Source organism: Leucoraja erinacea, chromosome 23, assembly GCF_028641065.1.
Source record: "Leucoraja erinacea ecotype New England chromosome 23, Leri_hhj_1, whole genome shotgun sequence".
NCBI classification, from domain to species: Eukaryota; Metazoa; Chordata; class Chondrichthyes; order Rajiformes; family Rajidae; genus Leucoraja; species Leucoraja erinaceus.
This window is the reverse complement of record NC_073399.1, coordinates 21887951-21901404: the sequence shown is the minus strand read 5'-3', so window position 1 is coordinate 21901404 and position 13454 is coordinate 21887951. Positions and strand designations below refer to the sequence as shown.

Sequence of the window (13454 nt, the reverse complement as noted above, 5' to 3'; positions counted from 1 at the left end):
GTGAAATATTACCAGGTATAGGTAGGAATGTAGAATTGTGCTTACAATCACACTAGCTATAATCTAGCTATAATTTTATTAAATGGCTAAGCTTGCTCAAGAAGGTAAGAGGCCTCCGCTTACGCCTATAGAATTTACGCCTATTTATACGTTGTCTCTATTAGCATCCCACAATATGCCAAATATGTTCAATTCACATTTTGGGGTTGCTTGCTCTCCTTCTCCGTTGGCCATTCTCCAATCCTTTGACCAAAGTATTGACTTTGTTAACTTTAGATTTTAACTTGACTTTTCTGACAGACGGGTGTTTTCATCAGTGATCTTTCATTTTGAACTTGATCCCGCTGCTCAAGAAAAGGGTTCTTATATCAGTGGCAGACATTTGAGATTTCGCTTCAGGACTGCTGGACCTCTTGCACTGTTGGCCAAGACATGTAGCTGCTTTGAAGGTTACACAAAAAAGCTGGAGAAACTCAGCGGGTGCAGCAGCATCTATGGAGCGAAGGAAATAGGCAACGTTTCGGGCCGAAACCCTTCTTCAGACTGATCGGGGACGGGGGTGGGCGGGGACAAGAAAGGGAAAAGGAGGAGGAGCCCGAAGGCTGGGGAATGGGAGGAGACAGCAGGGGGGCTGAGGAGGGGGAGGAGACAGCAAGGACTAACAAAATTGGGAGAATTCGATGTTCATGCCCCCGGGATGCAGACTCCCCAAACGGAATATGAGGTGCTGTTCCTCCAATTTCCGGTGCTGCTCGCTGTGGCCATGGAGGAGACCCAGGACAGAGAGGTCGGAGACGGAGTGGGAGGGGGAGTTGAAGTGCTGAGCCACCGGGAGGTCAGCTTGGTTATTGCGGACCGAGCGGAGGTGTTCGGCGAAACGATCGCCCAACCTCCGCTTGGTCTCACCGATATAGATCTGCTGACATCTAGAGCAGCGGACGCAATAGATGAGGTTGGAAGAGATGCAGGTAAACCTCTGTCGCACCTGGAACGATTGCTTGGGTCCTTGAACGGAGTCGAGGGGGGAGGTAAAGGGACAAGTGTTGCATCTCTTGCGGTTGCAAGGGAAAGTGCCCGGGGAGGGGGTGGTACGAGAGGGAAGGGAAGAATTGACAAGGGAGTTATGGAGGGGGCGGTCTTTGCGGAAGGCAGATATGGGGGGAGATGGGAAGATGTGGCGAGTGGTGGGGTCACGTTGGAGGTGGCGAAACTGACGGAGGATTACTTTTGTGTATGTGACGGCTGGTGGGGTGAAAGGTGAGGACTAGGGGGACTCGGCCCTTGTTGCGAGTGGGGGGATGGGGAGAGAGAGCAGTGTTGCGGGGTATGGAAGAGACCCTGGTGCGAGCCTCATTTATGGTGGAGGAGGGGAACCCCCGTTCCCTGAATAATGAGGACATTTCAGATGTCCTGGTGTGGAACGCCTCATCCGTGGAGCAGATGCGGCGTAGACGGAGGAATTGGGAGTAGGGGATGGAGTCCTTACAGGAAGCAGGGTGGGAAGAAGTGTAGTCCAGATAGCCATGGGAGTCAGTGGGTTTGTAGTGTATGTCGGTCAGAAGTCTATCACCTGCAATGGAGATAGTGAGGTCAAGGAATGGTAGGGAAGTGTCGGAAATGGTCCAGGTGTATTTGAGTGCCGGATGGAAGTTAGTGGTGAAGTGGATGAAGTCAGTCAGTTGTGTGCGGGTGCAGGAGGTGGCACCAAAGCAGTCGTCGATGTAGCGGAGGTAGAGGTCAGGGATGGGGCCCTGGTATGTATTGAACAAGGATTGCTCGACGTAACCTACAAATAGGCAAGCATAGCTGGGGCCCATGCGTGTGCCCATAGCTACGCCTTGTATTTGGAGGAAATGGGAGGAGTCGAACGTGAAGTTATTGAGGGTAAGGACCAGCTCCGCTAGACGGAGGAGAGTGTCAGTGGCTGGGTATAGGTTGCTTCTCTGGTCGAGGAAGAACCGGAGGGCTATGAGACCATAGTAGCTGCTTTGATTCAGTACACATTTTTGAAAGTATACAACAGTATTTAGAGGTTTCCATGCCTGCTTCTTGATTCATGACTTTATACCTACTACGGCATCGGACGTTTCCACGCATGATAAATCTGTCTTTACTAATACCTGTGCCTGAAAACTTCATAAAGCTGAAGCTTGCAAGTCTTCATTCATCCTTCATAGAGAAGAAAGATTCAGACGAGATAAAAATTTAAACACTGGATGATGTATTGCATGACCTCTGGTTTTAAATACCTATCCTCCATAAACATATCAATTATTGTTCCACAAGTCCATACTCCCCATCACAATGTAAAATGGAATGTCGTTGACAACTAGAAAATTAATGGATTCACGATGAGCAGATGAATTTCAATTTAAATCACACCCATTCATCAACAATATTTTCTGAGCAAAGAGTTAAAAGAATATTTTCATTAATTATTTTCATAATACTTCTCCTTGAGCACTTGCAAAGGAGTCCAAGCTTTTACGCAATTTTTGGAGGTTTCATGCCAATTGTTGAGGATCAATAACACTAGTTACCATGCACAAGCACTGATGCATTTCGTTTTGAACAGCTTGCTTCAATGTGAGACGTTTCAACCTCCTTTCAAACATCTCCAACAATTAAAGCATTAAGAGGTCAGAATGAACTTTTGAGATATCATGTTCACTTCAAGAGTCAAGTGTTTTATTGTCAAATGTACCAAAATGGAACAATGAAATTTTAATTAAGAAAACTATTGCCATGATAAAATCAAGGTTAAAACTCTTCTCCTGGTGGAAAGTAATTTGCTATTTTCTGGATTATTCTAAGAATAAAAATAGCGGAAAAATCCATATACAAGTAAAAACAGCCGACAAATCAATCGATAAAGAAATCTTTAAGAAGGAACTGGAGATGCTGGAAAATCGAAGGAAGACAAAAGTGCTGGAGAAACTCAGCGGGAGCATCTATGGAGCAAAGGAAATAGGCAACGTTTCGGGCCGAAACCCTTCTTCAGACTGAAAAATCTGCCTGCACACTCATTTACAGAGTAGACCAATGCCTTTCACAAATTATCACCAAATACGATCGACAATAATATTATATTGAAAATTGGTATCCATTGGGCCCTGAAAGGAACTGAACAGTTCTTATACATTAAGCCTTGGAAAGTACACAGAGTCGAATGACTATAGTTAGACCAAATATAGAAACTAGATTTAAAATGATAACAATTGATAGCATTACAAAGAATTCAAGATGATTTTATTCACATACAGAGCAGCCACCTTCATCCCAACTTTGTCCCATCCTGCCATATTCGCCACATCATACTAAAATATTTGTTTTTAATATTTATTGTTCAACTCCAAAGAAGATATCCTCTCTTGAGGAACAAAACAATACCAGTAAAATTATACATCGATGTCCAATGTGGTTAAAAATGGTGAAACAAACACAGCCAAAGACAGACAAAAAGTACTGGAGTAACTCAGCAGGTCAGGCAGCATTCCTGGAGAACATGAATATGACGTTTTGTGTCGGGACTCTACTCTAGCACTGTGTCTCTTTTTTTTGGTTAAAAATGGTATTAGCTCATTATCTTGTCCAAAGTTTTGTAAACCAGAAACCAATCAAAACATTCAGAGGAAACAAAATAAAATGAACACAAAATGTAAAAGTATACAGGCACTAGAAAAGGTTCAATAAAGGACTATCAGAACATAAGGTAGTTTAATTTTTTTATTCGTCAGGATAGACCAGATAATCTGTTAAGCAGCATACAGGAGATTTAATTTAAGTAATTAAAAGAATAGGTAGAATAATTAATACATCATATGTGTGTGGAAAAACGACTAATTCCGGACCTACAAGGAAAAACAAGAGATCATGCCGACAAGCCATTTAAACACAGAACAGATCTTGGGAAAGTTTCCAGTATGCAGATAGTCACTTACACTTACAACAAATTACTCTGCAGTGTTTATAGCAACTTGCTGCTCTTTATATTTTATTTTCAAAAAGGGGAGAAATGGTGGGTAGTTAACAAATAAAGGGTCTGAATACTTATATAAATGTGATATTTCAGTTATTTCTTTTTAATTACTTTGCAAAAATTTCTAAACACCTGTTTTTGCTTTTTTATTATAGGGTATTGAGAATATTTACCATTGATGATAAAAAAAAATTTTTTAATTCATTTTAGAATAAGGCTGTAACGTAACAAAATATGGAAAAAGTGAAGGGGTCTGAATACTTTCTGAATGCACGCAGAAGTACAACTGGCTTTTTAAAGTGCAAATGTACAATTTCTTGGCAAATCAAGGTATTGTAACACTCTTCTAAACGGCCTCTGGTGGCCTAACAAACGAGACATCTCTTCAACAAATCAGACTTAAAAACCTAGACCAGGGTATGGAAAACCTAAACCAATAAATTAGATTCTAATTCAATGCTATTTTCTATGCAGCAAGTAATCATTTCTAAAGAAAGTATTGATATTAAACAGAAAATATTAAAATAAAATCTGTTACATCAGTTATTCACAATTTGTTTAGCAGTAAATAAGATTGGGGACATTCTTAAAAAAATTACTTAAATTCGATTGAGAAAACCTAGCTACCTGATATAGCTAGATTTATAATGGTCATTATTGCCACCTTTACAAGTTAACTGCCATGTCTTAATGACATACTGGTGCTTAAGAAGGAACTGCAGATGCTGGAAAATCGAAGGTAGACAAAAATGCTGATGAAACTCAGCAGGTGCTGCAGCATCTATGGAACGAAGGAAATAGGCAACGTTTCAGGTCGAAACCCTTCTTCAGACATACTGGTGCAATGGTTTTTGAGAAGCAAAACTCAGAGCAATTTTGAGATTCCAGTTTTAAAATGTAGAGATGACAAAGGCTACTCCTTAATTATACTCAGGAGCAAAATCCTTGACATTATTTTTACCATTCAGTCTAGGCATGTACAAACCCATGCTGTAAATGATGAAATTGAAATTTTAAATGAAATATTGACAAATGCCTTTTTTTTACATCACGTCTAAATCATTTGTTACTCCATCTCAAAGAAATGGAGCCACCATTTTAACATTACACATTAATACATAATGCTAAGGGTTTACTGTACCTGCATAGTTGTCGGCTCAACCTTTCGCTTCTTCTTCTGATTTTGCTTATTGGTTCTGGGATACACCGTCAGTTGATCAAACCATCTATAAAAGTGATAAAATACTTTCATTATTAAAACATTGTGCCGTCAGATTATAACCCAAATAAGTGTCAAAAATGTAGACATCGCACAAGGCAACATTTGAAATTATTTCTAACCATCCTGAATTGTGAATGTATATACAGCAGATCAAGAGTAAACAAAATTATATTTTCTACTTGCAATTAAATTCTAATATGTAAATATAGGCTGACATTTGTTTTCATCTCCTGTAAATACTGCATTATAAATTCATAAGTCTGTAATACTATAAACATTGCAAGTAAATTTGACAGACTGAAATCACACCATCTCTATTGAGGAGCTGCAGTGTCACTCAAGAAAAATATTACATTGTTGATGTGGATGCAAGCACTTTATTGCAGATGTACATTAAATCCAGCAAATTAGCACCAATCATTCAAGGAAACAACCAGCCACTGCCAAGCTTTTTCAGGCGAATGGGTGTCCTTGAGCATTAAATGCCAGCTCGGGCATTAACATTATGTGTGCACAGCCTGGCAAACTGATTATAATACTATACCATTGATGCCTTTACAAGCAGTCAAAACCAGCCTGATTTTATTCAGTCCTTGAACAAACATTGAGTAACACACGTTGTGGGATACAAAACATTCGGCCCTTCGAGCCAGCACCGCCATTCGATATGACCATGGCTGACCATCTAAAATTAATACCCCGTTCCTGCTTTTTTCCCCATATCACTTGATTCCTTTAGCCCCAAGAGCTAAATCTAACTCTCACTTGAAAACATCCAGTGAATTGGCCTCCATTGCCTTCTGTGGCAGAGAATTCCTCAGATTCACAACTCATCTGTCCTTAATGGCCTATACCTTATTCTTAAACTGTAACCCCTGGTTCTGGCCTCCCCCAACATCGGGAACATTTTTCCTGCATTTAGCCGATCCAATCCTTTAAGAAGTTTATATGTTTCTGCAAGATCCCCTCTTATCCTTATAAATTCCAGTGAATACAAGCTCAGTCGATCCATTCTTTCATCATACGTCAGTCCCGCCATCCCGGGAATTAACCTGGTGAACCTACGTTGTACTCCCCCAATAGCAATCATGGACTTCCTCAAATTACGAGACCAAAATTGCACACAATACTCCAGGTGCGGTCTCACCAGGACCAGTACAACTGCAGTAGGACCTCCTTGCTCCTAACCTCAAATCTTCTCGCAATGAAGGCCAACATGCCATTAGCTTTCTTCACTGCCAGCTGTACCTGCATGCTTACTTTCAGTATCTGATGTACACCTAGGTCTTATTGCACCTCCCCTTTTCCTAATCTGATACCTTTCAGATCATAATCTGATTTCCTATTCTTGCCACTAAAGTGGATAACCTCACATTTATCCACATAGTGCATCAGCCCACTCACCCAACCTATCCAAGTCACCCAGCAGCCTCATAGCATCCTCCTCGCAGCTCACGCTGCCACCCAGCTTTATGTCATCCGTAAACTTGGATATATTACATTTAATTCACATCTAAATCGTTAATATATATTGTAAATCACTTACTTTACCCATCTGCCAAGACTTTGTCCTGCCCCCCCCTCCCCTCCCCCGACTCCATCAGACCAAAAACATCTCCTGTCCTTTCCCTCCACAGATGCTGCCTGATCTGATTAGTTCCTTGAGCACTTGGCATTTAGCTCTATTAATGTCGCTTGGAAAAATGTCACTAAGGAAGGAAGTTGTTTAGTTAAGTTAGAGACACAGCATGAAAACAGGTCCTTCGGCTCACCGAATCCACGCTGACCCCAAGGATCCCCCATTCACACGAATTCTGTGTTACACCACTTTTTCAACAACTCCCTGGGGGGCTATTTTCCATGATGGACTGAACTCTGTTCACAACTCTCTACAATATATGGTCTTGGGCAGAGCAGTTGGCAAACAAAGCCATGATACACCTCAATGGTGCATCTATAGAAATAGGAGAGTAATTGGAGATGTGTCGATACATGCAGAATACATATGCCTAACTTTCCATTATTGTTAATCGTGCTTAATTCATTGAAAAGGTTTCCGTGCTCTGCATTATCATATTTAACCTTCAAATTTATCACACATTTTAAATGTTATTTTCCCTCAAAATATCATTACTGCTATTTATAATAATTATTACCTACTATCAGCCACATTTCTGATTCTCTTACCGCTGATGATACGTCATAGGAGCCATTTGTTCCAACTAATGCTGCATTAAGCCTCTTCTCATGCGTCTTCTTTTATACTTTTATACTTTTCTTCCTCATATGCTTGTCTAGTCGCCGTTTAAATATTGTACTATTTTCCTTAAATATTGGCTGCTGTAATAGAAAGCTCCAACTTTATCACCACTCTTCGGGGGGAAAAGGGAGAGCTGAAGAAATATATTGTATTTCTTCAGACTATCTAACATTAACGATTTCTACTTATGCTCTCTCCCACAAGTGGAATCGTTCTCTCTATATTCCCTCTATGAAAATGTATAATTTTGAAAACAACCCCCATCAATTTTCTTTTTTCAAGAGAAAGTGAACCTCTCTTTTCATCTGTTCCTGGAATACGAGTACAAGGCTGTGGACCGAGGAGCTTTATTCCAGTGTTTCGTGACCCAAGTCACAGAACAACATGAAATGTTCACATATTGTGTAAAAAAATAATATAAATCACCCCTGAAACTCGTCATGACTTGCACATTCTTCTATTAAATTAGAGAAAAAACGGAAAAATTTCAGGTATTTTTAGTCCAATCAAAGCACGTTTAACATTGAGTTGTCTGCCAGTTGGCCAATCACGCGCTTTGTTTCAGGCCAGCACACATCATAGCTGAGAGGGCTTCACTGATGCCTGTTTTACTGGAGATTCCGATTAAGGTTCTTTGTCGTGGAAACTTGCAGCAGGGTAATTAATTTTAGGGAGAAAAGCATTAAGAAGTCTGAAAAATGTGCAGTTAAGTGGATAGAAGTGGAAGAAAGTCTTGAAAGCAAAGTCCCTGCTGAGCAAAGTTGTGAAACTTTGTGAATCAACTCAAACTGAAAGGTAAGAATTTGTGAAAATTAATCTGTATGGACTTTAATTAATTTAATTGCACCCTTTATAGTGTGAAAAAATGAGATTTGGAGGCTGTACATTCACTCATTCATTCATTCACTCACTCACTCACTCACTCATTCATTCATTGATTCACTTATTCATTCATTCATGAAATTGAGGGCCTAAACTATATGCATCAATAACAAGGTAAATTAAACATTTTCACTAATGCCAGCTTGTTGTAGAGTAATAAGTCTTAATCATCTAATCTCGGAGCTGCCTGCGATGACTTACCGGGAAAAGGTGCTCCGATCGCGGGGCCTATGTATTTAACATAGTCAGTTAAAAAGCGGCCGATTCGCAAACGCGGAGCCGCGGATCTTCTCCGCGGGTGGGGGGGGGTGTACATAGTGCCGTCCATAGCGGCCGTTTCCAGGAAAACGGAGGAATATATCTATCTGGAATATATATACTACTGGAATATATTACTATCTGGAATATATATAGGTATAATAATATATTATTATACCTATATTACTATCTGGAATATATATAGGTATAATGATATATAGTTTAAATGGACTGCAACACGGAAATAGGCTGCCCATCATGTAATATGGGCATTAGCCACTAGATGGCGCTTACTTCCCCAATCTCATTTTCTAATTAGTTTAATTAATTAACGTGCAACTTTCGGCAATGACGAGTTATGACTTCCTTCTCAATTATATTTCATCTAAATCTGTGGAAAATGTCATGTAGTTTGGTGACTTGGGTCACAAAAACTGATTTCTAGACACATTTTTGATGCTCGGCCCACAGCCTATACCTTGCAATTCTGAATTCATCCTTACAAATCTTATCTGGCACGTTTCCACTTCCCACTGCACCTCACCCTTTTGAACAATTATCTTGCCTGTTCTAACCTGTAAGTTAATGAAACACTGTGGTGGTTTCTGATTTTACATTAGACATTTTTCAACCCAGGAACAGATGTTGGCTTGCTACACACTGTGGCACTTGCTCAAAAGATAATTAAGTTCAGGTTGAATAGAGAACTTTTTCTGGGTTTTGATTAACTAACTCTATCATCTTTAACATGAAACATTGTTACAAGTATAGGAATAAATTGTGACATCAGGCTGCGAATTACTCAAATTTATTGAATAGTGCCTCAAAACCTATTTTAGAGTACAACAATTTTGATCTAATCAAGTTTTGAACCAGATTCAACACAACTTCCCCATCTATCAATTATATTCCTCGGGGAATAAAGACAAGCACTTGGGTAATCTGTGGCACACTTTATAGTAAGAAGTGTATCTGTACTCCAAGATCCGTTGTTTTTCCAATGCACCTACGTAGTGTCAAGTCAAGTTTATTCGTCACATACACATACGAGATGTGCAGTGAAATGAAAAGTGGCAATGCTCGCGGACTTTGTGCATAAAGACAAACAAACAAACAACCAAACAAACTACAAACAGAATCACATATTATTTTACATATTAAATATTGTGGGCGGAAGGAAAAAGGTTCAGTAAAGTTAGTCCCTGATGAGATAGGAGTTTACAGTCCGAATGGCCTCTGGGAAGAAACTCCTTCTCAACCTCTCCGTTCTCACAGCATGGCAACGGAGGCGTTTGCCTGACCGTAGCAGCTGGAACAGTCCGTTGCAGGGGTGGAATGGGTCTCCCATGATTTTATTGAATCTGGAGTTGCACCTCTGGATGTATAGTTCCTGCAGGGTGGCAAGTGAAGTTCCCATAGTGCGTTCGGCCGAACGCACTACTCTCTGCAGAGCCTTCTTGTCCTGGGCAGAGAGCCTTCCTGTCCAACCCAGATGGTAATATTTCCGGACAAGATGCTTTCCACAGCCGCAGAGTAGAAGCACTGAAGGATCCTCGGAGACACTCTGAATTTCCTCAATTGCCTGAGGTGGTAAAGGCGCTGCCTTGCCTTAGTCACGAGTTCTGCGGCGTGTGATGTCCATGTCATATCTTCAGAGATGTGGACTCCCAGATATTTAAAACAGCTCACCCTATCCACAGTATCCCCATTTATCCTCAATGGTGTGTACGTCCTCGGATGATGTGTCCTCCTAAAGTCCACGATCAGCTCCTTAGTTTTTTTTTGATGTTCAAGAGGAGGCTGTTGTCCTGACACCAGAGTGCTAGATCAGCCACCTTCTCCCGGTAGGCCTTCTCATCGTTGTCTGAGATCATGCCCACCACCACAGTGTCATCAGCAAACTTGATTATTGAGCTGGAGCTGAACCTAGCCACACAGTCATGTGTGTACAGGGAGTACAATAGGGGGCTGAGGACTCAACCCTGGGGCGATCCTGTGCTCAGGGTGAGGGACTTCGATGTATTCCCTCCCATCTTGACTACCTGGGGCCTGGCGGTGAGAAAGTCCAGGGCCCTAATTCCAGTAGCTTCTCGGCCAGTCTGGTGGGGACTATCGGGTTGAAGGCTGAACTGAAGTCTATGAACAGCATCCTCACGTAGTCCCCCTTCTGGCTGTCAAGATGAGAGAGAGCGGTGTGCAAAACCTGGGAGACCGCATCGTCCGTGGATCTGTTCGGACGGTATGTGAACTGTAACGGGTCCATGTTGCGAGGGAGGAAGGCGCAGATGTGTTTCTTCACCAGCCTCTCAAAGCATTTCATGACTACCGAGGTAAGACCGGACGGTAGTCATTCAGACAGGCTGGGGAGTCATTTTTTGGTACCGGTACGATGATGGATTTTTTGAAGCAGGCAGGGACCACGGACTTGTCCAGGGAGAGGTTGAATATTGTAGTGAGCACCGGAGCTAGCTGCGTAGCACAGGACTTGAGTACTCACCCCGAGATGCCATCGGGGCCTGCAACTTTCCTCGTGTTCACCCGTGTCAGAGCCCTCCTCACATCGTGCTCGGACAGTGAGAATGTGTGCACATTCCTCCCTTCAGCTTTGTTAGCCAGCCCGCTGGCGGTATTGTCGATAGTCGGCAGACCTGGGGTGGTGTTGCCCATCTCGAAACGAGCGTAAAAGGAGTTCAGGTCATCAGCTAGGGAGGTGCCGGCACTTGCGGATGAGGGTGGGGTGCTCCGGTAGTTGGTTACAGTCCGTAGCCCCTGCCACAGACGTCTGGTGTCCTGTTGCTCCATCTGTGACTCCATCTTGTCCCTGTACCTCCTTTTTGCGTCCTTCACCGCCCTTCGCAGTCGGTAAGAGTAGTACAGTCTTGTTCCAAATACTATGACCTCCCCGTCCTTAACAAAATGTAATACATCATTAATTTTTGTTTGGCTCATCTACAAATATATTAAATGTCCTCCTGTAATCTATTACAATCCTCCAATATATTGATTCCTCTAATTAGAGAACATACCTCAAATTTGGTATGAACCTCAAATGTATTAATTATATTATTGATGACAAAGCCTACATTGATAATATAAATTCTAACCAACAATATAGAACATTGTAGAAAACCACCATCCACTTTCTTCATCAATAAAGCCAATCTGCACCCTTTTTCTGTTGACTTGAAACCTGCTAGCAATCAGCTGCTTTTCTCAAGATTCTGCATTTCTTCGATCTTTCCATTAGGTATCAAGGTATTCAAGGACCTTTTGAAAATCTCGATAAACTATATCTACCCGATTGATAGTGTCTATTCTCTATATTTTCAAATTATGCAATAAATTTAAATTTGAAGATGTTTTTTTTCTATTGAAATTAATGCTGACCATTCACCAGACTGAGGCATAAGACTAAAGGTAGGTATGTTGCAAAACCTACCTGAATCGTCGCTGAGAATCTGCCCCAGCCCATGTGTGTGATTTTGGCGCTGTTTAGAGGGGGCGGGTTTAAAACGCGATTTTTACTAGGCTGTTCCAATCGAAGATGTTCAGCCTAGTAAATCATTAACGAAAAATCGCTGAACCCCGTCGCAAAAGGTATTATTAGTTTTATAGGCCTCAAATAATAGTTATAATAGTTTTAAAATCACTCTCTCAACCCGCGACCTCTCGCAGCCCCAGGGTTTTATAAAGCAAACAATTAAAGGTATGCACCTTATTTTTACATTAAAAGGGGCTTCTTAAGACCCCTTTATACAAAGTTTACTATAGCGAGTAGTTCATTTTGGGCTTTTTATATCCCAGTATTTTTCTGGGCATTTGAGGGCACAAATCCAGCGCAATGTGAACGTTCTAAACCAGCGCATTCACAGGATCCCACTAGAAAGCTGATTTAAAATGGACTTTAATTCACAGCAATTGAACACTAAATTCCTTCCATTTGGCCTATAAATTGATGTAAATGAGATTTAAAAATCATGTTTTATTGTGAATTATTTGTGAATATTATTTGGACACTTAGGCTATTGAAAAATGTTAATCATTTATTAAGAAATGGATAGATGTTTAGATCTAGTAATTGAAGTTTGAAATTGGCTACAATTGGGTAACTAACTAATTATATGCTTTAATTTCAGGTCATCCAGGTAAGATTATTTTATATTTGTTTCAGAATGGTTCAATCCATGATAGCTGAAAATTTCATTCAGTTCTCTTAATTTTTAAGAAGGTTATGGGCTTTTGACTGTCCACGATCACAGCTTTTTTGTTATGTCCATAGAAAATCAATAGGGAACAAGATGCTAATTTCCGAGTATGAAAATGACCATAACTTTTTTATTACTTGAGATATGAAAGTGAATTAGGTGTCAAATTAAACTTCTTTTTATGCTTTATCTGATGGGATAAATTGCAGACTTGATTTTTTAAATCTCAAAATTTTGTAACATTGCTACTAAAAGGCCTGTCCCACTTGGACGTCATTTGCGCGACACGCAGGTGGCGCGTGAAGAATTTTTGAATCCCAAAGTCCTGGGGCACCGCACGCGACCGCGTGTCACTGCCTATGTCACCATGCCTCGCCATGCGCGCGTCATGACGCTCGCGTCGTGACGGATAAAAGAAGTTGCGTAAATAACGCGCAAATAACGCCCAAGTGGGACAGGCCCTTAAAGCTTTCAGTTTCTCACCAAGCAACAATGGCTGCAATACACATCACTTGATCGATGATCCATCTTACTTCCTAGAGATTGTCAGATACTCCCTCCAGCAAATCTTATTTTCCACTGCTCTCATTGACAGTCAATGATCTCATGCAAGCATTAAAGGCACTACCATCTTGCCAACTAAATTTT

General features: G+C 41.1%; 1 protein-coding gene across 4 annotated transcripts in view; it reads right to left on the bottom strand.

Annotated features, from left to right (window-relative positions):
- mprip (myosin phosphatase Rho interacting protein) overlaps positions 1-13454 on the bottom strand; it is a 323068-nt gene that overhangs the window by 177855 nt on the left and 131759 nt on the right. For all 4 annotated transcript variants that reach the window (XM_055654084.1, XM_055654083.1, XM_055654082.1 and 1 more), the window contains exon 5: positions 5121-5205. In XM_055654084.1, coding sequence (XP_055510059.1) covers positions 5121-5205 — 85 coding nt within the window. The remainder of the gene's footprint in view (positions 1-5120; positions 5206-13454) is intronic.